The sequence below is a fragment of the Festucalex cinctus genome, chromosome 1, assembly GCF_051991245.1.
Source record: "Festucalex cinctus isolate MCC-2025b chromosome 1, RoL_Fcin_1.0, whole genome shotgun sequence".
NCBI classification, from domain to species: domain Eukaryota; kingdom Metazoa; phylum Chordata; class Actinopteri; order Syngnathiformes; family Syngnathidae; genus Festucalex; species Festucalex cinctus.
This window is the reverse complement of record NC_135411.1, coordinates 32,183,560-32,208,717: the sequence shown is the minus strand read 5'-3', so window position 1 is coordinate 32,208,717 and position 25,158 is coordinate 32,183,560. Positions and strand designations below refer to the sequence as shown.

Below are 25,158 nucleotides of genomic sequence, written 5' to 3'. Positions count from 1 at the left end.
CACAAAAAGTCACAGCGTTGTCCAAGCACATGAGGCTTTATTGACTGCTTTTCATCACCATCGAGTGTCGTGTGCATGCGTTTCACTCGTAGAGCCAGGCCTGCGCACACGGGGTGTAGTCGACCATCTCGGCGGCCTTGAACCACAAATCGATCTCACGCTTTGCGTTCTCCACCGTGTCGCTGCCGTGGATCACATTCCTGGACAGAAATAAAATGCATTAGCATGGATGCTAGTCACCCAACTGGCTCTCTGCACAGCTCGACTACATCCTGAACTTTACACCACTGTCATGATTGGTGAAATTGATTAACCCAGGTGTGTCTGGCCATTGTCGTCGTGGTTAAGCACACCTAGATTAATCAGCTTGTTCACTACTCACTAAACCGAATAAGTGACTAGTGGCATGGCCACCAAGCGCTCACCTGCCAATATCGATGCACAGGTCTCCTCTGATGCTTCCGGGTTTGGATTCGGCCGGGTTAGTTTCTCCAAGCATCATTCGTGCCAACTTGACAATGCTCCGCCCCTCCCACACCTGCGCACAACCAACATTGTAGTTGCCAGTTACAACACAAGAGCGCTCACGTGATGCCAACGCGCTGTTACCATGGCGAGGACAGGTCCGGACGCCATGTACTTGCATAGTCCGGCGTAGAAGGGCGTGTCCTTCAAGTCGGCGTAGTGCGTCTTCATGTGGTCCTCAGACGCCTGCCACGTAAACATGTTGCAATGACGACGGAACACCGTGCACGAGCAGCCCCGCTTACCTGCATCAACTTGCTGGCGACCAGTCTGAAGCCTCTCTGCTCGAAGCGCTTGATGATCTCGCCACACAGGCCTCGCTGGACGCCGTCCGGCTTTACTGCGATGAAGGTTCGCTCCATATCTGGTTTGGCCCACATAAATCAGAATGTTTCCAAATTTTCAGCAAGTCCACCTCAAAAGTTCTGTATTCTCACATTCCTCAATAGCCAATAAGCTTGAATGCAAGTAGCCTACGTGAAAATTTTATTTATAAAAAAAAAAAAATAATTAGTATGGCTGCTACAGAATTGTAGACTACAACTTATTGTGTCTGAAACATAAAAATTGGATCACCGTAAATCTGATTTTGAGAAGCCATCGACCCCCCCGCATATTACATCACACCAGAACAAGACTGCCTTTCTTGATGCTAACTTTAGCGTCAGCTGCTTGTGAAACATGTGACGAGGGGGAGAAGTGACAGCTGACATAATCAGACACTTAACCCCGCCCCGACCAAGAACAAATGACACCGGTCAATACTAACATACAAGGTTAGTATTTAGCAAAAAGAAGGCAGAAAACTCATGTGGCACGCTTTATTCAACTTGAGCTTTTTCCATCATGTAATCCCTGATACAAAAGCAAGACACAAAGAAAAGAAAATCAGAAAACCAAACGTTAAACTGCGGCGTTACCTTGAAGAAGATCGACAGTCAAGGTGGCGTGGAGAGCTCAGCGAGGACGACCAGCAGCGTGCGAAAACTTTTAAAGGCCGAGGGGGGTCCACGAGGCAGGGAGGGGTCGGTGGACCAAGCTTTCTGATTGGGCGAGTGTCCGGATGACAGGGAACACCGCTGACTTGACTTGATTGGTCTCCATGCAAACAGCCAGCGAAGCTTAATTAGTGGGATTGGGTGACACTGCTGACTTTGCCCCCAATAAAAAAATAAGCTCCAAGCCTAATGAGTTCTAAATGGAAACACATGTGACGCACACACGACCTAGTTTGCCTATTTTTAGTTTCCCGTTTCAAACGTTGTAACACCACATACATTATCACATAAACATAATAATTTATTCCTTCTCTCAAGACATATGGAATGTGCACATATTTACACCACTGTATACTCGTGTGTGTTTTTGTAATTCATGCCCTTCATAGTCATAGGTCACCAGACGATGTTAGGGAATACAGACCAATGTACTGGTCACCAGTCAATATTAGTCAAATCTGCAAAAAGTTTTGCATGTTCAGAATGGTGTCCATGTAGACCAGCAGTATCCAAACTACGGCCTGGGTGCCATTTGCGGCCCACCACCAGCGATTTTTCAGTTGGCCACGACATATACTATAAATGGCATTTGACACAATTAAAATAATAATAATAATAAATAAGAAAAAATGTTTGGAGATGTCATAGTAAGAAGGTGCAACTATTGCAAATATATTGGTTTATACTGTAGCATTTTTCTAGATATGTAAAAGCGTAAATAAATTATTTGTACTTTTTTTTTTTTTTTTAGAACTAAACACAATTTCTCTTCATAACATATGTGGCTCTTGCATCCTGATTTTCTGTATGTGGCCCTCAAATGAAAAAGTTTGGACACCCTGACGTAGACGTAAATAATACTCGTACGATGCCATGGGCGTCACGTCAGCTTTTATTTTTGCAGCTGCAGGAAGGAACATGACAAGATTTTAAAGTGCAGAAAAATCACATTACAAAGAATCCAGTTTGAAAAATATCCCACTTTCAAAGTCAAGCGTCAACTTCAATCAAATTCTTCCAAGATGTTCCGACGTCCTTTGCTCGTGGGCTAGCTTGTTGGGTAGCCCGCTATTGTCTCGAAACAACATGGCCGACCTCTGTGTTAATGTGGCTCGCTGGCTCCCGGCTGTGTCGAATCGACACAAAGTCAACGACAAAAACAAGCTGGACGTTTTTACGTAAAATAGATTCTGCGTTGATTTTGTCTATTTACACTGCGGCTATTTACACAAACGTCTCCGCCTGAGTGATAAAAATAGCAACGTGACAAGTGGAATTTTCTCAAAATTATGGAGTGAGCAATCCAGACGCCTCGACAATATTCCACGGCAATTATATTTCCGATTGTTGACTTGATGGGCGTGAGTCATTCTCCTGCTCTTCTCACCACTGATGTTACATTTGCGCCATTTAAGTCAACTTTAGGGCAAGTGGGGCTGTTGAAACGTCACCGTACTTAATTATGACTCTTCGACTCGTCTTGGAATTTCAGCCTGCTCGAGCTTACTGGTGGATATTTTGAACTGAAAGCTGCTTCTCCGAGTCGCTAGCCAAACCAGGAGATATGTTGACAAATAATCAAGCTGTCCCCTTTTTTAAAAACTATTGTTGCCGTACCAGAAAAAAACATCATGCAACAAGATAAATGTCATGCTTTAATGTGATCAATTTCACATTTCAACATAGGTTTCATGTTATAATGAGATAAGTTGAATTTATCCCATTCCAATGTATCATTCATGACATTAAAACATGAAACGTACCAGTTCAGTTATAAATGAAATGGATCACACTAATGTGACAACGTACCATGTAAAAGGTGACACTGTTAAAAGGTGAAATTTATCATTCAGATGATGTCAATCACATTTTAACGGCTTAATTTTTCAAATCAAAAGGTGAAATTTATCACATAACGCGACACTGAACTTTTTTCCCCTCCATGTTTGTATTTTGATGCCTAAATTGACAAGTACACTTTTTTTTTTTAACTGTTACCACTTAAGGTTGTACGGTGTGATGAGTCAATTGAGCTTGTCAACATTTCCAGATGGATGCGGAAATTTATGCAAATTTAAAATGATTTCTAGGTCTTAAGTTCTTTTTTTTTCTTTTTTTTTAAAATAAAAATCCATCCAGTGTATAGATCCACTTTGATCTCTGCGTAAATTAAAACTGATATCGTTTGAATATTTATGAAGACGTTTTTGATTGCTCATATGATTTGCAACAAGATAACACTAAATAAATATGACTATAGAAGTCATTTCTAGCTTATGAGTTGACAAATACTGTTAGCCGGTCCGCGGGGCCCATTTGAGATCACATTGACGATGAATGTGGCCCCTCCTAACCCACCAAAACCGAATTTCTCTGGAACATTTTTGGGAAATCTTGTCACGTTGCTAATAAAAGCATCCGAGGACGACTCGTTTATTCGCAGGAGTCGTAACCTTCGTGCCTTCCAGTCCTTCAAAGTAAAAGTCCAGCTTTAACCTCAATTTGGGACTTTGGATCTGAAAACAGATTGCTATGCTTTGTCAGTAGACCAAACAGCTTTTGTTTGTCAAAAATATTGTTGTGCACAACAACTGAAAAACAACAACATCAACAACAACAATAATCATAATAATAATAATTATGATAATGAGAGCAATATTAATAATAATAATAAGGATGAAGTCATCACACGACAATAGAAGAAGAAGTAAACAAAACCTCGCAGCCCTGAGGGTCATCAAAGTGCTTCGCCGGAAAATAGTCGAAACGTTTTTTCCTGGGTGGAGGCGTCCGGTCACGTCACACGGAAGCCAAAAAAGGAAACGAGGAAAGAAGTGGAAGCGAAAGAAAGCGGAAAAGTAGAAGCGAGATTCGGAAGTGAAGAAAGGAAGTTACAAAAGGATGATGTGAGATTAGTTTGTGAAAGGAAGACAGAAAAGGAAATAAGGAAAGAAAATGAAGTAAAGATGTGAGGACAGGAAGTGATGAAAAGGGAGTAAGGAAAACAGGAAATGAAGAAATTTAGTGAGGCGGGAAAACAGAAGTGAGGAAATGTGGTGAAAGGTAGGAAAGGAAACAAGTGAAGAAAAGGAAGTAAAGATGAAAGGAAAGGAAGTGAAGGATGTAAGGAAAGTAAATCAGGATTAGCAGGAAGTATCCAAAAGAAGTGAGGAAAAATAAAGTCATAAAATGAGGAGTGTCGTTTGCTGTTTGTGGGCGGGGCCAAAATGCAAACGCTGCCCGTCGACGGGAAGGAGACAAAATGGCAGCCAAGCGTGTCCTGATTGGCTGAAGAGAAAGAAGACGAGGATGTGGGCCCGTCATCGTCCTTCGCGTGCGTTTTAACGCGTCGTCTTGGCATGTCCCCACTCACGTGTCCTCTTCACGTGTTTTTTTTTTTTTTGTGGAGTACGTCGGGGGGGGCGTCTACCCGTCTTTGGGCTCGAGTTTGCAGGACAAGTCGAACAGCAGATTCTGGTTGTCGATGACGTGCAGCTGCCTCACATATGCTTTCGTCTGCAAATGGGATGGCGACGTCTCCGTATCCATGACTAACAGAAGGAACGAGTACGTTGTTAGCTTTTTTTTTTTTTTTTGTGTGTGTACTATGTGAATGTGTGCGCTTGATATGTTACCCAATTGTCCAGTGCGGTATCTGCGGATGCTTCGCACCATTTCAGCCACTTTGTGCTGTGCAAAGGCAACAATCAATCAATCAATCACTCAATCAATAGTTAATGTCTATACTGTAGCCCAGGTTTGGTGAATCCTGGTCCTCGAGGGCAGGTGCCTACCATTTTGTCAAAGTTGACGAGTTGGCCGTGAAAAGTTTTACAACTCTCGTGAAGAAAAGTCAAATCTGCAAAAAAAACAAAAACAATGTTGTTTCGAAATGATATGTGTTTCCATGCGTGTGCATGCACGTGCGCGCGCGTGCCTTTGAGCAGCAGAGGTGTGAAGGGGATGAGCGGCGGCGTGAGACTTGTGATCAGGTCTCGGTACGACTTGTGGTTTCTGGAAGGATCCTGATGTCGACAAAACATCCACGTTTCAAAATAGCACAAATTCAATAAACACGTGGGATTTTCTTGATAAAAATAAGTCAATTAAATTAAAAACAAAAACTTACAGTGATGCTTTCAAACTGTTGAAACTGTTTCCGGAATTTTCCTGGAAGACCCTGACACACAAAACACGTTTGTTAACTTTGTTTCTTCAATCAACAACAGAAAATGTTCACTGTGCAGTGAACTTAATTGATTTATTTCGTACAGTTCAAAATTATTTTGTTCTGCCTCCCGTTTATTTTGCATGTAATTTTATAGTCGGCCACTAGAAGGCAACACTTTTTTATTTAACACTGTAAATTTGACTAGGAAGATTCAAGGCCCAAAATAAATTGTTTTCCTTGCGGAGCAGTTTGTGAAACAATAACTTAATTTGAGGAGCAATTTTTTTGCATGTTAATCCCAGTTACCCGAAGAAAAGATTTTATTAAACGATAAAAATATGACAATAGTACAAATAATATCTTATATAACAAATGATCAATTGGTTGTCTTCATTATATAACTAGAAAATGCCATTTCTGGGGAAAGAAGGCTGGAAGGCTAAATAAAAATCAGTGGAATGATTAGGAATAATATTGAATGATGTTGAATGATACTGGAATATATTGAAGTTGGAATGAAGTGAATTGGATGAAAAATGTGGAAGTAAATGGAACATGTAGAATGTGGGAAATAATCGGGTACCATATTGGGAATTGTGGGTAACACGTGAATTTTGGAACTGAAAAGCTGGAAGAGCTCATGGCGTGAATTGTTGGAATATATTGAAGTTGGAATGAAGTGAATTGGATGAAAACTGTGGAAGTAAATGGAAAACGTAGAATCTCCTAATAAGAATAATGGGGAAAATTCGAGTTTGAAATCGGGAATTGTGGGTAAGCCGTGAATTTTTGAACTGAGAAAAATGGAAGCGGTCGTTGCGTGAATTTTTTGAATATGTTGAACTTTGATCGGCGAGAATCGGTTGAAAAATGTGGAAGTAGTAGCGCGTCAAAAAAGTGCGAGGAGTAAAATGGAATAATAAGAATAACGGGAATGATGTAGAATAACATATGTGTGAAGGCCTCCAGCCTTCACACAATTAACAGTTTTTATTTCAAAATTAAAGTTAAAATCAAAACTCCTTCTGGCTGATGTAAGACATATCATACAGCAGTTCTGTTATGTTGTTTCTTCGTTCATTTTATGAGGGACATCGTTGAGTATGATTATTGAAAAAACAGGATTTCTTTACAGTAAACATGGGTGATCGGTACACTTACTGTTAATCTGGACAATATTTTTGCTTTATCTTTTGCCCTTGCTCTGTCTCTTAATATACAGCATACAGCATTGTGTTATAAGTTTGTTTCAAGACATTACATTTTTTTTTGTTTATTAATCATTTAGAAGACAATTTTTCAGTCAGGAATAGCAACGTTTCTAGGCCTTGATTTAGCAAAGCAACCCCAAACCATGATGCCCCTCTCCCATACTTCCCGGTTGGCTTCTTGTGAATAAACAATTCTTAACTTTCTCAAAGCTTTTTTTTTTTCTTGTGCATTCACAGGGAAAAGATTCTCGAGAGGGACAAACTCAAAAGTACGCCCGCTTTGTTTTTCGGCTTTAACGAACACCTGCAACCTCATTATATTGGTTGAACTCATCTCAGCCGCCTCCTGAGACCAATCAGCTGTTGGAAAGGTCATTGGCAGACGGGATTGACGTACGTTTTCCACCCTGCCTTGTGAATATTTACTTGGCATGTCCAATAAAAAGACCAAAATACCATTTCTGCTGTATTTGTTAAAAAAAAAAAATATTGTGACATATGATCACATTTTATGAGTGATTCATGCAGAAATCCAGCACATAACAGTTGACGTATTTTTCCTCGCTGCTGCGCGTGTCGCGTGTGTACGCGTGAGGTGCGTGCGTTACCTCCCAGGTGAGTCTCAGTCTGCTGAGAGCCGGGTTGTCTAAGCCCAGGAGCACGGCCAGGAAGGACAGAAGGTCCTGCTGTTGTTTGCAGCTGAAACGCACACACACACGTACAGTATAAATATACGGATACAGTAGCTAGTGCAGGGGTCTGCAACCTGCGGCTCTGGAGCCACACGTGGCACTTTCGTGATTCCCTGTGGATCGCTAATTAAAAAAAATAATTGTATATTTTTTTATTTTATTTTTTTTACATATTTACATTTTTCAGATAAAATTTCTTTAAAATATTGATTTTAATTAAAAAATGAATAATTAAATATGTCATGTCAGAGTCCAAATTTGTAAGTTGTCAAAAAGAAACAAGAGGTAGATGAAAACGTTCTTTTAAATATCTAAAAATGTCCAAAAAGTGACCATAAAATGTCCAAAAAGGAAAAGCATAAAATTACCATATCATGTACAGAAAATTGCCAGTCAGGAAATGTATTATTATTATTATTATTTTTTTAAAGGCAGAAAAGAATACATTCAAAAAGTAACTCTAAAATGTCCAAAAACAAAAGAAGAAATCCCCTAAATTACCACAAAATGTCCATAAAATTGCAAAAAAAAATGCCAGAAAAATTATAGCAAAAGAGGCAGAAAATATATATATATAAAAAAAATAGCCATAAAAATTCCAAACAAGGAAGCAGAGGCAGAAAATTACCAGATCATGTGAATTGCCAAAAAAGTCAGAAAAATTATTTTTTTTAAAAAGACATTAAAAAGTAATTCAAAAAGTAACTATAAAATGACCAAAAACAAAAGAAGACATACCCAAAATTACCATATAATGTCCACAAAATTGCAAAAAAAAAAAAAAAAATGCCAGAAAAATTATAGCAAAAGAGGCAGAAAAAATATATATATAAAAAAAATAGCCATAAAAATTCCAAACAAGGAAGCAGAAGCAGAAAATTACCAGATCATGTAAATTGCCAAAAAAGTCAGAAAATTTATTTTTTTTAAAAGACATTAAAAAGTAATTCAAAAAGTAACTATAAAATGACATAAAACAAAAGAAGAAATACCCCAAATTACCATATAATGTCCACAAAATTGCAACAACAACAAAAAAAAATCAGGAAAAATTAGAGCAAAAGAGGCAGAAAAAAATGTAAAAAAAAAAAAAAAAAAGCCATAAAAATTCCAAACAAGAAAGCAGAGGCAAAAAATTACAACATCATGTAAAGAAAATTGCCAAAAAAGTCAGAATTTTTTTTTTTGAAACGGCAGAAAATAATACATTCAAAAATAACTATAAAATGTCCAAAAACAAAAGAAGAAATCCCAAAAATTACCATAAAATGTTCACAAAATTGCAAAAAATGTCAGAAAATTGCTAGCAAAAAAAAAGGAGAAAAAAAATGTAAAAAAGTAGCCATAAAATTTCCAAATGAGGAAGTAGAGAGGCGGAAAATTATCACATGTCCATAAAATTGCTAAAAAGGTCAGAAATTTGACAGAAAGGCAAAAAAGTCTAAACATGTATGAAAAACCAAGTCTGGAAAAAAATTTCCAAAAATGGAAGACAAAGGGTCGAAGAAAATGAATTTCAAAGTATTGGATGCTGCATATTTTCTGTTATGGTGCAGCTCTAATTAGCTCTTGGTAAATTATTACGCCGGCACTAACACACAGTTTGATTCATCACAATCTTCAAAGGTTTTGCGGCTCCAGGCAGATTTTTGGTTATTTATTTGGCCTAAATTGGCTCTTTTGAGTGTAAAGGTTGCTGACCCCTGAGCTTGCGAATGATGTGACTGCACAAAAAATATCTGCTAAGCGTGATGGAGACAAACACAGACAGACATATGTGGGTGGACGGACAGATGGATGAGATGCAGGAGGATGAAGCCAGACAGACAGAAAGACAGACAGATAGATGTTGCCGTTTTTGTCTCACAGCGCAGCGATCTTGATGAACTTTCTGAGCAGCTGAATGCGTTTGGGCAGCGAGTGGCACTGCAGCGTCTCCGTGGCGACCCAGTGCTGAACCTCGCTGCAGCGCTGCAGTACCAGCTCCAGGTTGAGGGGGCGCCAGCGCGACTGCTCGCCGTGGAACACGTAACACACAAACTCCACCTGCGGGGACGGAGGCCACAAGTTCAGGCCGACGCTGAAGGACGCAAACGGGGTCGTGACCTCGCTTGCGCCGACCTCGTGCACGCAGCTGAAGAGCTCCCAGTCGAAGGCCACCAGCTGGTTAGCCACTTCCTCGGCCGACATGTCGTGAAGTTTGCTGTCCCCGGGCGTCCAGTGGATCTCCTCAGGAAGAGGGAGCTGATGGGAGCAGGGAAAAAAAAAGAAAAAAAAAAAGAGAACTTCCCTGATGTGTCATGAACACTACCGGCCTCCGGGGGGCGACAGCAGATGTTTCAGGAAATAACAAACAGCTGCATGTCAGACAATTACTGATTTCAAGATATAAAGTCATCCTTGTTATATTGAAGTTCTTATATTGAGGTTCAGTGCAGATTTTTGTCATCATCAAATAAACATAATTAGCTAATTGAATATAGCTGCAAATCAAAACACATAATTAGTACACCTGCTGGTACCCTCAACTGACACGTAAGAATCCATAATTATGAGGGGTGTCAGATGATTAAAATTTTTCATCATAATTAATTGCATGACTTCAATAGCCAACTCGAGAGTAATCGCTAATTTTAAATCTGTCCTAAATGTACAGTTAAATGCACAATAAAAAAAAATTCTATGCTTTCATACTTTTGTTAACATAAAAAAAAGTGCTAAACTAATATAAATATTGCTGCATATTTTAGTCATTGATGCAGTAATTTCATAATAATTCATAAAATTTAGTTAAAATAAAAAAGTGTACTGTACTGTAAAAAAACCGAGTGTCTTATTTATTTGTGTTGGTTATTTTTCTGCCACTAGATGGCATAATTGCATTTGTAAGATGGTGGTGACAGCTCAGTGCATTTTTTTTTTGTTCAAGAAGTATCTTGAAATTCTGCACATTTTTAAAATTGTAAAATACTATTTGACCCCAGCCTTCACAAATATATGCATTATTATTACATTTATTACTTGTAAATTTTGACGTGGACGTGTCTGCTGCGTTGTGACTGGAATTTCCCCAGTACAGGCTTTCCAAATAAGGGGCTGACATTAATTGTACTTTTAAAAAAAAATTGTGGCTTAAAAATTTAATTACATTTAAATTAAATTAAATTAAATTAAAAATTAGGGATTTTAAATTAAGTCCAAATTAACATAAACAATTAACAAAAAAAAATAAAATTGTCAATTTGACACGTATCACTGTATAATTAATAGGGGTGTCAGGCCATTAAAATTTTTAATCGTAATTAATCACATGACTTCAATAGCTTAATCGCTAATTTTAAATCTGTTCTAAATGTACAATGAAATGCACAATAAAAAAAAATTCTACATTTGCATACTCTTTACATAAAAGTGGGAAAAAAGTGTTAAACAAATATAAATATGGCTGCATACTTCAGTCATTGATAGAGTAATTTTAATAATAATTCATAAAATTGAGTTAAAATTAAAAAGATGTACTGTACTCTAAAAAGACGAGTCATATTGATTTGAGTAGAGGTATTTTTTCTGCCACTAGATGGCATAATTGCATTTGTAAGACAGTGGTGACAGCTCAGTGCATTTTTCTTTTCTACAAGAAGTATCTTGAGAAATTCTGCACATTGTTAAAATTGTAAAATACAACTTGACCCCAGTCTCCACAAATATATGCATTATTATTACATTTATTACTTTTAAATTTTGACGTTTTAAATTTTGCGCGTTAAAAAAAATGTAGTGGCGAACTTTAAATTAACTCAAAATGAACGCACTCATTTTGACACCCCTAATAATTCAATTTTGTAGGTGTCAAATAATAACAAGTACTGACCAGGGACTCGAGCTCAGAGGGTTGGCAGGTGAACAAATGCGTGTTGACGCCCAGCGTGGTGAAGACGGCTTCGTCGCTTGGCCGGAACACCGCCTTCTCTGCGCACACGAGAGCACGTGCGTTACCGCGGCGACGTTTCGCCGGGAACACGGCAGGCGGACAGAGCGACCGACCTCCGGCTGACGTGACGGCGACCAGGATGAGTTTGCCGGGAAGGAGCGGCCGCTCGTCGCTGTACTGCAGCTTCTCTCGCACCAAGGCCAGGATGTCGCCCACGCGGCACGACAGCCGGCTGCGGATGGTCACGTACGAGTGGTCGGGAGTGTACACCCTGCAGAAAACTGCACGCGGACGGGCTGTTAGCATTGCGCGGAGCGTGAGCATACCGCGTCAGTGGTGGGCGGGCAGGTTTGGCAGAGGGCTTTCAATTCATCAGTAATGTATCTGGATGTTTATTTATTTATTTTTGCTCAGTCTCTAATCGTCGGACTCACGAGTGCATCTTTCATGATTGTGATGATGCTGTTCTCATCTTGATGGTTAGTGGCCCAACTCAGGTTGTTTAGGGTCAACTGACTAGGGCTGGGTTTAAAAAAAATCGAATAATCGATGCCGAATCCATTTTCCTTTTCAAGCCAGATATCAATTCATAAAACCATGAATCGATTATTTTGTACATCTTTTTCCCATAAATCCTTAAGAAAACAGAATTTTAAAGGCCATTTTTTTTTTGTATCTTACTGTTTTCTTGACATTTACGGCTCACATGAATTCAAAAGTATTTTCTTACATTTATAAAAGACCCGACTTATTGCGCTTTAAGACAATTCAGAACTTTTTAAATTGATATTTACAATTATTGAATTACATTATGAAGATATTCTAATGTGTTACTTTCATTAATAAACTAAATAATTTCAAACTCATTACTGCCGCCGCAATATTTAATTTGTAATTTAATATTTGTGGAGTTTTTATCATGTCGTTGACATTTAACTCATTCCCTCCCAGCCATTTTCACTGAAGCAACCTCCTTTGCTCCCGGCGGTTTTACTGGATTTTGACTGATTTTGCAAGGCCCACATAATATTGTGTTCTATTGCTATAAAAACATGGAACCTACCAAAATAAAGATTAGAGTCTATTATTTCATCAGGAAAACAAAGTACATTTCTTTCTGTTTCCGTTTTGCAGAGGTTAGCATTAGAATATAGCTAATTTTCATCATTATTCACAAACCTGTTGAAAACACTGAGGAAAAGAGCTTGTTGCAACATGGCCCTGGCTGATCTCTTATACTCTGCTGCCACCTACTGGCCGTTTTCGTAGTAACTACCATTGCTTCAACCGTTCTCTAGTAGAGAGGCCTTCTGTTCAAAGCCTTCAAAGTCTTCTGTTTGCTCTCGCATAAAAAAAATTAAAAAAACATCAGAAAACGTATAAATACGTCTTTGGGACACTTAAAACATTTAAAATAGAACGTATTTATATGATTTTGGGAGCAAATGAGCTAAGAAAAATTGATGTGCCATAATTAATCGATACCGGACTGAATTGAAGTAAATCAAATCGGCAAAAAAAATCTAATCGAACAGAACTCTTGTTAATCGAAATCGAATCAATTGAGGAAATTAGAATCGTTACCCAGCCCTAAAACTGACAGCCCAGGCAGCCAATGCCCCGCGCCCCCACTGACGAGCGCGGGAATGCCGTACTCTCGTCCGAGCCCCTGAACGCCTCCCTGGGCTGCAGGCAGGCGTCGATTCGCCGGAAATGGCGGAAGAGCGGTCGCACCTGCTTCCTGCGGCTCTCCTTCTCCTCGCTGCAACTGACCACACACACCAACACACACACACGTCACACCCCTCATCGTCTTCATGTGCGCGTGTGTGAGAGAGTGTATGTGTGTTGCGTACGAGCAGTGCAAGATTTGGGTCCAGCGTTCCAGTTTGACGACGTCATCGACCAGGTCAGGATGTCGACTCAGCTCCTGAAGCGCACACACGTACAACTCCTGCACACACACACAAGCGCATGCGCACAGTCAGTGGTTGCTAGTCAAGGTGTGTAGTTGTTGTGTAATTGTGCGCTCACCTTGGGGAATTTGTCTCCCTCCTCCTGCAGGAGTTCGCGGTACATGTCCAGGTAGCGAAAGGCCACGCTGAGCACGGCCCGCTTCCTGCGGATGCCGTCCGACGCCGGCTCGCCATACTGTTGACCCCGGCCGCCTTCTCCTGGCTCCTCCCCCTCCACTCCCGGCCCCTCCCCCGCCTCACCTGGCCCCTCCCCCGTACGCAGACAGAACCTGAGTGTGAAGTCAAGGAAAGCGGAATGGCAAAACAAAATTCCTTCGTGAGCGCTCAGACGCGTCACATTCCGCCTCGCGTGCGCGTGCGCGCGGAGGATACTGCTGCAGTAGAACTTGCTGGAAGGTGTCGGCCGTCAAGAAGATGGGATGAGTCAACATGAAGTCATCCAGCATCGTCTCTACACGCACAAACAAAATCATCAGCTTTGGAAAAAATACAAAACAGTACAAATGTAGGAGACTGAATCCAACTGACGTAAATCCAGTGGCACCTTGAGATGCGAATTGGATTTGTTCAATGAGCATGCTTGTAAGTCAAAATATTGCTAATGCCATTAATCCGTTCCAGCAACCCCACACATTAAAAGTCTTGAGTGAAAAAAAAACAAAGTTTTGAGTGGCGTTCTGTACTGTACAAAAAATTGAAATCCAGCCAATGTAACATATAAAAATATATTTTAAAAAAACAATGACGTGAAAAACATATCCCAATATAGCATTTTTCTATAAATTTGTATGAAATTATTTGCAATTTTCTATGACTTTTTTCCCTATATGTTAAAAAAAATACATATTTTCTATAACACACAATAAAATTAATTTTAATAAATAAATAAAATGAAAATAATAACACTATGGCCAGAAAAATCACAATTAAAATGTGGTTGTACATCATCATGGGCATGTGTCAGCCATGTGTGCCTTTATTTTCCGATTGTATTACAGCCACAAGATGGAGTACCGATACCTTGAAATAAGGCCGAGTATCGGCCCGATATTGATACATGGTATCGCGACTCGTACATCCCTAACCAACAGTATTGTTATGTTATCCGTGCACGTGTTGCTCAACCTTTGTGTTCAATTAGGTATGGCTTCTCAAACAGCAACCGTTGATGCTAACCGTTAGCATGTCAATGGAATTTTGCATTTTCTAGAATGAGAAATCAATGTTGCTTGAAATACGCTTTTTTGACGGATTGTTCAACATTTGCTAAACTGCGTTGAGTTCACTGACTTGTATCTCAAAACTTGTAAGTAGGGTCACTTGTATCTCAATGTGGGCGCTGTATTTGGATGAAAGTTTTGTTTTTTGTTTTCTCATAAAATGTCAAGCTAACGAAGACAGCCGCAGATGTCTTTGGCCTCACAATTTCTTCATTCACCTCAGTCCTCATTGTTGCTAACTGGCAACATTGCTTGCGTCATCTCATACTTTTCAAGTCAACTACACTGAGAAAAACAAACTCCTTTGAAGGAGGACATTTCAATATGTGCACCCGTTGCAGATGATGCAAATGAGTTCAAATAGTTCTGAAAAGTATAGTTCAGTATCACATGGTACTTGTGTTAAAAGATGGAATTTATCACACAACGTGATACTGAACTTTTTTTTTGCTGCTGTGGCAGCAACACACTTCCATGGACAACAAGGGAACGATAAAGGGAAGTGCGCATTTGGGTGGCGCCATGCATTATGGGTAAGCCTGTGAGTAGCCAACTTTTCATTAAAAACTAACGGAGTCTAACAGGGGGAAGCACTGATGAGGACCGTTGGAAAGTTGCTGTTTTTTTATTTAATCTGTTTTAAACATGCATAGCGTGTCGTTACTGACTGCCCTCCTCCGAGACACGACAGTGAAGCTTATTTAAGTGTAGTGATAGACCGATATGGTTTTTTTCAAGGCCGATACCGATACAGATTATTTGTAGTCAAGTAGGCCGATAACCGATATTTCAAGCCGATATTCATTTGCATTAGCATGGGGGGGTTCTTTTCAAACTATATATAATTTCTCACTGAGTAACAAATTCATGCGAATGTAGCTCATTTGGGGTTTTTGTTAGGGTTCGTAAAAACGTTTCAAAAAGATTTCCGCGGTGAAAAATGGTGTGAATATGTTCCAAATGTGTTTACGACAAATAATAACTGACTGCGAACATCTTACAAATCCTGACGAAAACCCCAAATTCGCTACGTTCGCAAGTATTCCCTGCTCAGTGAGCTTTATCGGCCTTCAGATTCCAAAAATGGCCGATGCCGATATTCGGCAAAATGCCAAATATCGGCACCGATAATCGTGCCGGCCGATTATCGGTCTATCCCTATAAATTAAGTGCTAATATTTGGCTGAATGTGTGCACTTTACCAGTGTAGTTGGACTGAGGAGGGACACCGGGACGCGATCAAGAGATGGTAGGATGCTTCTGTCTGTTCCTTCGGTTTCAGGATATTGACAAAATAAATTGAGCCTCTTTTACATCCGTGTGGATCTTTATTTTCTGTCTCATCTTCTCGAGCTTTGCAACTGTGTTTTTTTTGCCTATAAACTACATTAGAACAGTTAAAAATGGCACCAAGTGCACCTGTCGTTTTGTCACTTAAGGCTGAAAGCTATTTAATCCATTCAGGCCGGGAGTGCATTACCGCGTTTCTACCATTAGAGCCCCGAGCGCTCTAGCACTCTTTTATCTCTAAAACCGGGAGAGCGAATATGTCATTTTGTTTTGTTTTGACCAAATCTTGGTCTCTTAGCTGATGAAATGCATCGGAATATACACGAGAGGGTGACACGGACCTGGCAGCATGTCTTGGAATTTTGTTCGAGCATTCAGGCTAGCGTAGATTCGCAGGAGTTATGAAATAAATGACGGCGATTGACGATGGCACGGAAGGAATTCGAACCAGTGCAACCAGTCGAGTCGACTGTGACATATATTGTGCAGAAATGTGTTTGTAGACAATGAGGATGTTGAAAATTTCGACAGCTTTGTAACGGAATGGACGACCGATAATTACCAATCGATCCCCCGAAGTTATTACAACTGCGCTCCAGTGTTGAAGGTATACAACCGCAGATGCGAAAGAGTTGTTGATTTAAAAAAATATATATATATATATATATATTAAAGGTTTATAATTATGTTTGTGTGAACATCACAGGTGTAAGCGCTCAAATGTTTTTTGGAATTATGTTTTGTCTGCTTCAGGAGCTGAGATATCAATTATTTAGTTGAATTGAAAATATTGTTGAATTTCCAGGATGTCAGGACAACAAAACAAAACAAAAAAAAACAACAAAGTGCAGATAAAGAAAACAATCCTAACAACTAACACAAACATAACAAGGCGTGACAACAACAGCATGACACGAGGAAACAATAAGGCAAAAAAAAACGGCAGCATGACAGGGGGAAAACAACAATGACTCGACACAGACAGCGGGGAGACACACTAATGACATAACGAGACACACCTGGGCGAGACACAGGTGGCTGAGGGCACTGATTGGTAGACACACGAGGAAGGGCAGGCAAACACAGGTGGGCAGGACAATGCTTGACGAGACAAGGGAGCCACATGAGGAAAGCAGAACATAACAGAAACTTAAAAGAACATGACGACCAAATCAAACAAAAGCCACTCTAAACCAGAACCATGACAAAAGTCAAATAAAAAAAATAACCAAAACCCAATAATGATGTTTTTTTTTGTTTTTTTTTAATCTTTATTTTTCACGCATGTGCAAACATAATGCTCTTTTAGAGCAGCATGAAAGGCTTCATGAATTAGGAAAGATCGGCAAAACCTCTTATTATTCGGAATAAATATGATAACATGAAGGACACTTTAATGCTTGGGAGGAAACATGCATCCGTGCACATACGTGTGCGCGTGCGTGTGTGAGAGTGTGCGCATATGTGGGAGCCTAACATGCTGCAGTGGGCGTGTTGTGCCAGATCCCGCCTCTCTGCAGACGGTTGCCATGGAGACAGTAAGAGGATGCAGAGGAAGTGACATGACCACCCTCCGTGCGTGTGCGTGCACGTGGATGTTGTGAAAATGATGTTTCATTACATCACGTGTGACGATTATTTGAATTTAAGATGTTTCATTCTGAATTCGGGATTATTATTGAGTGAGGTGTGTTTGCATACACATTCTCGGCATGCACTCGAGACATCAGCAGGAAGCCGTGCAGGCATGTTAGAAAACAACCACACACGCTCACTCCCACACACCCACCATCTTACATTGTGTGTGCGCGCGCAACATTCCTGTACAAACACGTATGAACAAACTGTTTTGTATCATAATAGCAGCAGTGATTATGTAAGCGCACGTGCACACGTCTCAACAAGTTTTTGGGTTACCAGTAGGACTTCTTCTTTTTATTGTGATATTAATTCATCTGAGAAGTAATAAATATGTGATCATTTAAAAAATATTCTGTAGACTTTGACTATATTTTTCTGTTGTTGGGGTTCAGGATTAGCCGTAAGATCCAAAATCCACCATTCAAAAAATGTTCCTAATTTCCTATAAATGGCAGCAAAGTAAATGAAGCTCTTCAACTCACTTCAACAGCCAGTAAAATAGTGTTAATTTTATCAGCCATTTTTAAATTTAGCCTCAGTTTGACTCCAGTTTCAATCATGCATGTTAATTGTTAATCATAGTCGTCAACCTCATCCCGTTATTATTTAGTCAATTTTTAGTTGACTATTAATCTAACAGTTTAGTCTTTATTTTAGTCCAAAAAAACATAATTGTATTTGTCTAGTTTTAGTCATCAAATATTGTCAACGTTTTAGTCTTGTTTTAGTCAGGACAATCATTTGATCCCTGTAAATTTTTTGTCAGCAGATAATGTTGAACATTTCAGATCTAAAACTCTTTCACATAAAAATTTCTCTCGTGTTTTTTGATGGAAAAACAGCTTGACACACAATTACAGTATATCAACAAGTGGCTACTATGGCTGCATGATATTAGCTAGTTAAATTAGCCAGCATTACTTAGCAGTTGGTTTAGCATTATTTTTGGAACGTTATAGCCTTTAGATTAATTTTACGGTATAACACTAATTTCCTTTAAAAAAAGAAATCCACCTCCTGTCTGTCCTATGTGTTTGTGCATGTTGCACTCGCTAGCTGCAGATTTGAAAGGGTGTGTGTGTGTATAGCAGATTAGCAGAGACAGGATTTTACAAAATCATATCATTTTTGTCTTGTTTTTGTTCATGAACTAAAATGTCCATTGATTTTAGTTCAGTTTTTTATTCATCCATCCATCCATTTTCTTGACCGCTTATTCCTCACAAGGTTTGCGGGGGGTGCTGGCGCCTATCTCAGCTGGCTCTGGGCAGTAGGTGGGGTACACCCTGGACTGGTCGCCAGCCAATCGCAGGGCACACAGAGACGAACAACCAACAACACTCACAAGCACACCTAGGGACAATTCGAAGCGCCCAATTGACCTGCCATGCATGTCTTTGGAATGTGGGAGGAGACCGGAGTACCCGGAGAAGACCCACGCGGGCACGGGGAGAACATGCAAACTCCACCCAGGAAGGCCGGAGCCTGGACTCGAACCCGAGTCCTCAGAACTGGGAGGCGGACGTGCTAGTTCTTATTCAGTGACGTACATATTAGATTTGTCTTCATAATGAAAACGCATACTGGTTTTGTCCCAGTTATTGTTTATAAATTAGGGTTTTGGTCTCATCTGGTCAAGCTTTCGTCTGGTGTGTTAACAAAAATATTTTTGTTTAGTTTTCGTTCATGAAATTAACACGACAGTGAACTGTGCAATTGTCAGTTGGGCATGCAAAGTGGGGGGCCGGCATGCAAAGTGGGGGGCCCCCATGGACAATGGGGCCCCATTCACAGTGTATCATCTGCATTATGGGAGCTGTGGATTTTTTTGGGTCAACCTATCCACTGTTTTTTTGTACAAACGCCCCAACCACCACCCCCACCCCCATTTTTTTTTTTCCTGAGCCCCTGCTTATTTGCATTTTTTTCTTCTTGGAAGCCATAATGAGCATCGTAATTTTTTTTTTTTTCAATATTTGGCTAGGGGTGGCGGATGGGGGCTTTATGCATAACACCAATCCAAAATATGCATGTGAGACGGAGATATATTTTTTTCCCACTTGGAGTTGCCATCCTCACATTCCACACTGTTGTATTTGCCTTTGACTAAGTATGTGTCTTTTTAAAAGCCGGGTCCTGGCCTGGTGAGTGACTTGGGAGGCAGTGAACTAGAGTACCGAGTTGGCTCACAACAGCAGCCGGTCTAAGCATTTTAACTTGAAAAGATCATGTATATGTACAGTATAGCATTCACGGAGTATGTATCACAGAAGTTTGCGTGCATGTGTGTTGTAAAGATGACAAAGTACAACTGAGATCTTAAATGAATGACCAGAATGACAGTTGCTAAGGCGCCACGATACGAGCACCTGACGGACACGACTTCCAGTTAGCATCGCTCACAGCACGTTTATATGACAAAATATGTGATTATTTTGCCCTTTATAAATTTTGTTTTAATGGCTTTAAGGAAATCACTCTTCAGATGGTCAAGGTAGCTGTTGTGATTGATATTTTTCATTTTCTCCAGATTTGGGCAAAGGATCTGAATTCAGGTTTTCTATGTTGTATTGCTTATTACTGAAGAACGTACTACATATGGTGTAAAATACATTATGGAAAAATGATTAGGCCAGTGTTTTGTTCATTTTAATACCCGGTCCAACAAAGGTACATTTGTTTCAACAAACATAACGCCGACAAGAATTACAGCTGATTGATATTTCCCCATTTCCATGCACACTTTCTTCTTGCTAACAAGCAAAATATGACATTGTGCTGGCAAAAACTTTGTTTTCTTTTCTATCTGTTGGTCACATGTTGCACCTTCAGCAGTGGCAGGCATCAAAATCAACAAGAAATGGAAGAGTTTTGGTCAATAAAGCGATTGCACCGACAGCTGTGTCGTTGAGCACCTGTGGCGGGATTACATTTGGTTCCAGCTAGCACTGCTAGGCTAGTTAACATTAGCTAACGATGTTTACTTGCGCGCAGATGTGCACTTGTGAAAGCTACTTGTGCTTCACAGTAGAAACGTCACACTTTTGCTTTTCTTTTCAAGGGTGAAATGATCCTTAACTTTAAACTCTTATCTTTTCAGCGCACTTTTCCTTCTGCTTCATGAGTTGTTTTGGAAAACGAATCACTGCAAAATCCAGCAATAAAGCCAAAAATCTGGAATAGGGGCTGTGGTCAATTACAGGTTTTGAAATACAGTTTTTCAGCAGGCTGGGTTCCCCCCCCCAAACTTCCTGAATAGGAAAATTTGTGCTACTGGTCACTGTTTTCTGAAAGGGACATTATATGATTTATTGACAGGAAGAGCTTTTCCAATCACGAATGGAAAAAGTGCAAATTTTGACATTCTTTATAAGTGTCAACGTTCCATAAATTGAAAGTGTGTTTCAGGGGGAAATCTGATTGAAATAGAATTTTTGGTTTTGGATGGCAAACTAAACGCGCGCCATCATTACTGTCAATCAAATAAATGTGTTTGTCACCTGTGCAGTTGACGGACCGCTTTCCCGCCACGCTATCCAGCACGGCGAGCATCAGGTTGTGGGGCGTGTCGGCGTGAATGGTGGCACCGCCGCCGCCCGCGCTCTCCGCCGCCGGGCTGGCTTCGGAACTCTGCTCATCGCCGGATAAGGATGGGCTGCGGGCGTCGCCGCCGGACGAACCGTTGAGTGACGCGCCGGCCGGCGGCCAGGGTGGAGCTTCCTCGCTGTCGGGGCTGCGGGGGCAACGGTCAAAAGGTCAGCTCATCACAGCAATTTCTCTGCAGCAACGTCATCACCATTCAGTGCTACCCCGACTTACCAAATTGAATGTGCTGCATGAGCAAGCTCAATTGACGGTGACAAAAATGGTCAAGAAATACATTTAGGATTTGAGTATTGGATAAATGCCTTTAAGGGGCGGAGACCTGATCTGGTGTTGTCATGTTGGCATTGCCATATTTACTGGGCTAGGTCAAAATCTTGCTGAGGATATTATCTAATAAGTGAAGCATCACAACACTATGACCGTACTGTAATTAGTTATAGCATAATTCAACATTTAACATTTATTTCATTCATTTTTACTCTTTGCTTCTTAATATTGTACGATAAAATAGCAAATATTAAAGCAAGAATCAATTTAAATATTATGCTAATTACAAAATTCCCATTTCCTTACATTGATTTCTGGACAATTCACATCAATTTGAACCAATTCATGACATAAAGAGTGGCATAAAATCCTTAATCCTGAACTGATTCCTACAAAATTGGGCTCATGTTATTTGTGGTACAAATCTCTATCCAATAATATCCTCTCTTGATGTAGATTTGGTTTGAATTGTTTTTCTAACATACCTACAAACTTGGTGTGATGTCAGGTTTTGGACAGGTTTGGCCACTGTGTGCATGTCTGATACGGAAAGACTGATTATGGGGTAGATGCCACGGAAGAGGTGGAACTTCCGACTTCCGTGATTTTGCACTTGAGTTTGGTTCCGGTCCGGGTTGCGAACGCAGGGATCCTTGACTCATTGAGTCTTTTTCAACAGTAAGAAGATCCATCCATCCATATATCCATCCATCCATCCATCCATCCATCTTCTTGACCGCTTATTCCTCACAAGGGTCGCGGGGGGTGCTGGAGCCTATCTCAGCTGGCTCTGGGCAGCAGGCGGGGGACACCCTGGACTGGTCGCCAACCAATCGCAGGGCACACAGAGACGAACAACCATCCACACTCACACGCACACCTAGGGACAATTCGAAGCGCCCAATTAACCTGCCATGCATGTCTGTGGAATGTGGGAGGAGACCGGAGTACCCGGAGAAGACCCACGCAGGTACGGCGAGAACATGCAAACTCCACCCAGGAAGGCCGGAGCCTGGACTCGGAGTCTGGTTTGCACTGTGCCGCCACAGTAAGAAGATATTTTGTCTATAAATAATGTGATAAATTCATTATTTTTCATGAACAATTAATACCATTAAAAACTAATTTTGCCACTGCTGTAGACTGAAGATGACATTGCCTGTACTCACAAAATAGGAAACAACCAATCAGGGCTCAGTTTGCTGGCCAAAACCAGAAAACAGGTGAGCCGTGTTTGTTTGTTAACTATTTCCTCAGCACAGGCGATGTCATCTTCAATCGACGACATGTGGAAAATGTGTTTTTAAAGGTATTAATTTTACATGAAAAATAATGAAGTTATCAAATTAATTTTGGTCCAAATGTTTCACTTTTTACTGCTGAAAATGGCTCAATGAGTCAAGTATCCCTTTAAATATTCAGTTATTTATAAGAAATGTTGCTGACCCTGGGAACTCTATCTACTTCTGTTTTTGTTTGATATTAAAACCAAGACACTTGAATGTGACATTTCAGATCTTTTGACATTTTGTAAAATTTTATTATTATTATTTATTGCTCGTAAATCAAGGTGGACCAGCATAAAAATCAGAACAGTATCTAGGTCGTAGCCAGAACTACTTTAGTGAGGTTACCAGGGTGACACAACATTAAGGTAGGGAGCACGCTTGCGTACGTGTAACCTCCTCAATCAGAGATCATGAGGTCTGCCTTGGCTAGACATCATACAGGGCTGAGAAGCCATCGTTCCATCCACAGTCAGTGTTTCATGAAACCAAATGCACACATATAGAGAACCTTGTCCAACACACCCATAATACAGACAGGAAGAAATCTTAGAAAAAAATAAAAGCAACGTTTTGCTGATCTTAATGTACTAGACAATGTCTTACTCTTTGCCATTTGCTTTTGTCACTTTGATCTCATTGCAGTCAGAATCAGGACTGACCCTCTATATTCATGATATCAGACGAGATGTGGCATCTGACTCATCCTTTCAAATCATATCGAAGAAGCAAAACGATGCAACAATCTCTTATGTGAACATTGCTTTTTACTTAGATTTGTTCCTGCTTGTATTATGAATTTGATCTGACAGCCTAACCGTGGATGCCAATGATAATAAATGACTTCTCGGTCCTGTCGATGTGTGCTAAAGTGTAAATTTTGATTAACGCTCCCTGCTAGTATCCAATTTTGCATTGCTATGAGAGATTCCTTCGTATTCTGTGTGCAGCTTTAGCTAGATGATGAATCTGAATGTATGCTGACAAAGCATGCAAGTGCCTCAGTGGAATGTGACCATGCAGTAAGGTGGAGCTAATTATCTGCACAACAGGATCACATTTATCAAAATGTTGCCCCAGGCGTGGGGGTGGCCGGAGACTGGCCAGTGATAGTTCCGCCCCTGAGCAGTATTATTCAGGGTGGGCCAAAAACAGGCCTACACTGTTTGCATTTACACATGCAGTTAAACGTTATTAATCAAATTAAATTGTTAAAATATGTATTTTTTAGCATGAGTTTACTGTTGCTTGACATTTTTTTAGTCTCTTCGGGGTCATGACTGCATTGAAACAAACTCCTTTGAATGGACTTAATTTGAACATGTGCATCTGTTGCCTCCTTCTCAAAAAATGAGCAACCGATGTACATGTTCAAATGAAGTCCATTCGAATGCCTTTTTTAAAATACTGTATCATTACATGCACATTAATAATAACAGCTTAGGTTCAATCATGTTGCAGCTTTCAAGGGACCAAAGGATATTTTTACTATCGTGTGACAAGAATTTACCATTCAACATGAATGCAATCAGTGAAGCAGCATGTATTTCTTACAGCGCTAAGCACTGTGTCAGTATTTTCATTTCAAATCAATACGTTATCGATCTGGATCAAGAAGACGAAGTGTCATCGTTTTCAGCTTCCTGACCCGAATGATGTTAGTGACGTCATCGTGCTCCGTGTGATGCGTTGCGTAACGACGCACGGCCCCCGCAGCCCCCTCCCTCCTTTCTCCTTCAAACAGCTCGCTCACGCACGCACGCACGCGCACGCCCCCGCCGCCTACCTGAACACCTCGCGTGCCTGCCCCCCCTCCGGGGAGGGCTCCCTGAAGAAGGGGACGACGCGGGACAGGCTGGCTCGCCGCCGAGACGCCGCGTTCCCCCCGCCGGCCTTGTCCGCACCTCCTCCGCCGCCTCCCGGTCCGGCTCCCGGTCCTCCTCCTCCTCCGGCTCGGGTGAGCGCGCTCGTCTGCTTCTTGAGGAACTTCTCGAGCGGCTTCATCCCCGCCGGCATGGTGGGGGCGGGTGGGGGGTTAAGAAGGACAGGACGGGACGGGACGGGACAGGACGGGACGGGGGGCAGGCAGGCAGCGCGTCTACATCACAGGCGCGCGTCTTTCGCTCGCTCGACGCTTGTCGTCCTTCGGATGCCGCAGCCTCCCTCCGTCAGCCTCCGCCCCCTCCCCAAAGCCCCCCCACGCCCCCCATAGCTCCGCTCTGATGACAAGTGCACGTTCGCGCGGCGCTGGCCCCGCCCCCGCCGCCTGCTGCAGTTGCGCGCGCCGGAAGGAACGTCACGTCACGTTGCAGCATGAACGTGTCGCGTCACTGGCGTTTGACGT

At 41.0% G+C, this 25,158-nt stretch overlaps 3 protein-coding genes across 5 annotated transcripts in view; 1 reads left to right on the top strand and 2 right to left on the bottom strand.

Moving 5' to 3' along the window:
- Nucleotides 1–17: 17 nt before the first annotated feature.
- On the bottom strand, nucleotides 18–1,607 carry LOC144024208 (nucleoside diphosphate kinase A-like). Its single transcript, XM_077530355.1, has 5 exons — nucleotides 1,446–1,607; nucleotides 771–889; nucleotides 610–711; nucleotides 426–538; nucleotides 18–200 (listed from the first exon to the last, which is right to left on the bottom strand). Exons 2-5 carry the CDS (start codon nucleotides 885–887, stop codon nucleotides 83–85), a joined length of 450 nt encoding a protein of 149 aa, XP_077386481.1. The 5' UTR covers nucleotides 888–889; nucleotides 1,446–1,607; the 3' UTR covers nucleotides 18–82.
- A 790-nt stretch (nucleotides 1,608–2,397) lies between these two features.
- On the bottom strand, nucleotides 2,398–25,069 carry rapgefl1 (Rap guanine nucleotide exchange factor (GEF)-like 1). Its single transcript, XM_077529810.1, has 16 exons — nucleotides 24,601–25,069; nucleotides 21,156–21,388; nucleotides 13,877–13,955; nucleotides 13,563–13,773; nucleotides 13,385–13,482; nucleotides 13,184–13,296; nucleotides 11,642–11,809; nucleotides 11,469–11,566; nucleotides 9,719–9,841; nucleotides 9,465–9,643; nucleotides 7,514–7,604; nucleotides 5,653–5,703; nucleotides 5,461–5,548; nucleotides 5,318–5,382; nucleotides 5,159–5,213; nucleotides 2,398–5,074 (listed from the first exon to the last, which is right to left on the bottom strand). The coding sequence occupies exons 1-16, from the start codon at nucleotides 24,828–24,830 to the stop codon at nucleotides 4,950–4,952; spliced, it is 2,007 nt and encodes a 668-aa protein (XP_077385936.1). The 5' UTR covers nucleotides 24,831–25,069; the 3' UTR covers nucleotides 2,398–4,949.
- Nucleotides 24,550–25,158, top strand: part of sgf29 (SAGA complex associated factor 29) — a 36,946-nt gene continuing 36,337 nt past the window's right edge. For 2 of the 3 annotated variants that reach the window (XM_077530174.1, XM_077530169.1), the window contains exon 1: nucleotides 24,550–24,771. The gene's annotated coding sequence lies outside the window, so the exon portion shown is untranslated. The remainder of the gene's footprint in view (nucleotides 24,772–25,158) is intronic. The other variant, XM_077530162.1, reaches the window with a different exon arrangement.

Bases quoted from the DNA above. Each gene is read 5' to 3' on its own strand.
- LOC144024208 (XM_077530355.1), bottom strand. From the start codon at position 887: ATGGAGCGAACCTTCATCGCAGTAAAGCCGGACGGCGTCCAGCGAGGC. The intron at 539-609 runs GTAACAGCGCGT...GGTTGTGCGCAG, and splicing joins CCGGACCTGTCCTCGCCATG to GTGTGGGAGGGGCGGAGCAT. The intron at 201-425 runs GTGAGCGCTTGG...ATTTCTGTCCAG, and splicing joins CTGTGCATCGATATTGGCAG to GAATGTGATCCACGGCAGCG.
- rapgefl1 (XM_077529810.1), bottom strand. From the start codon at position 24,830: ATGCCGGCGGGGATGAAGCCGCTCGAGAAGTTCCTCAAGAAGCAGACG. The intron at 13,956-21,155 runs GTGACAAACACA...TTGTGCGTGTAG, and splicing joins GCGGTCCGTCAACTGCACAG to AGACGATGCTGGATGACTTC. The intron at 9,644-9,718 runs GTCGGCGCAAGC...CCGTCCCCGCAG, and splicing joins TCTTCAGCTGCGTGCACGAG to GTGGAGTTTGTGTGTTACGT.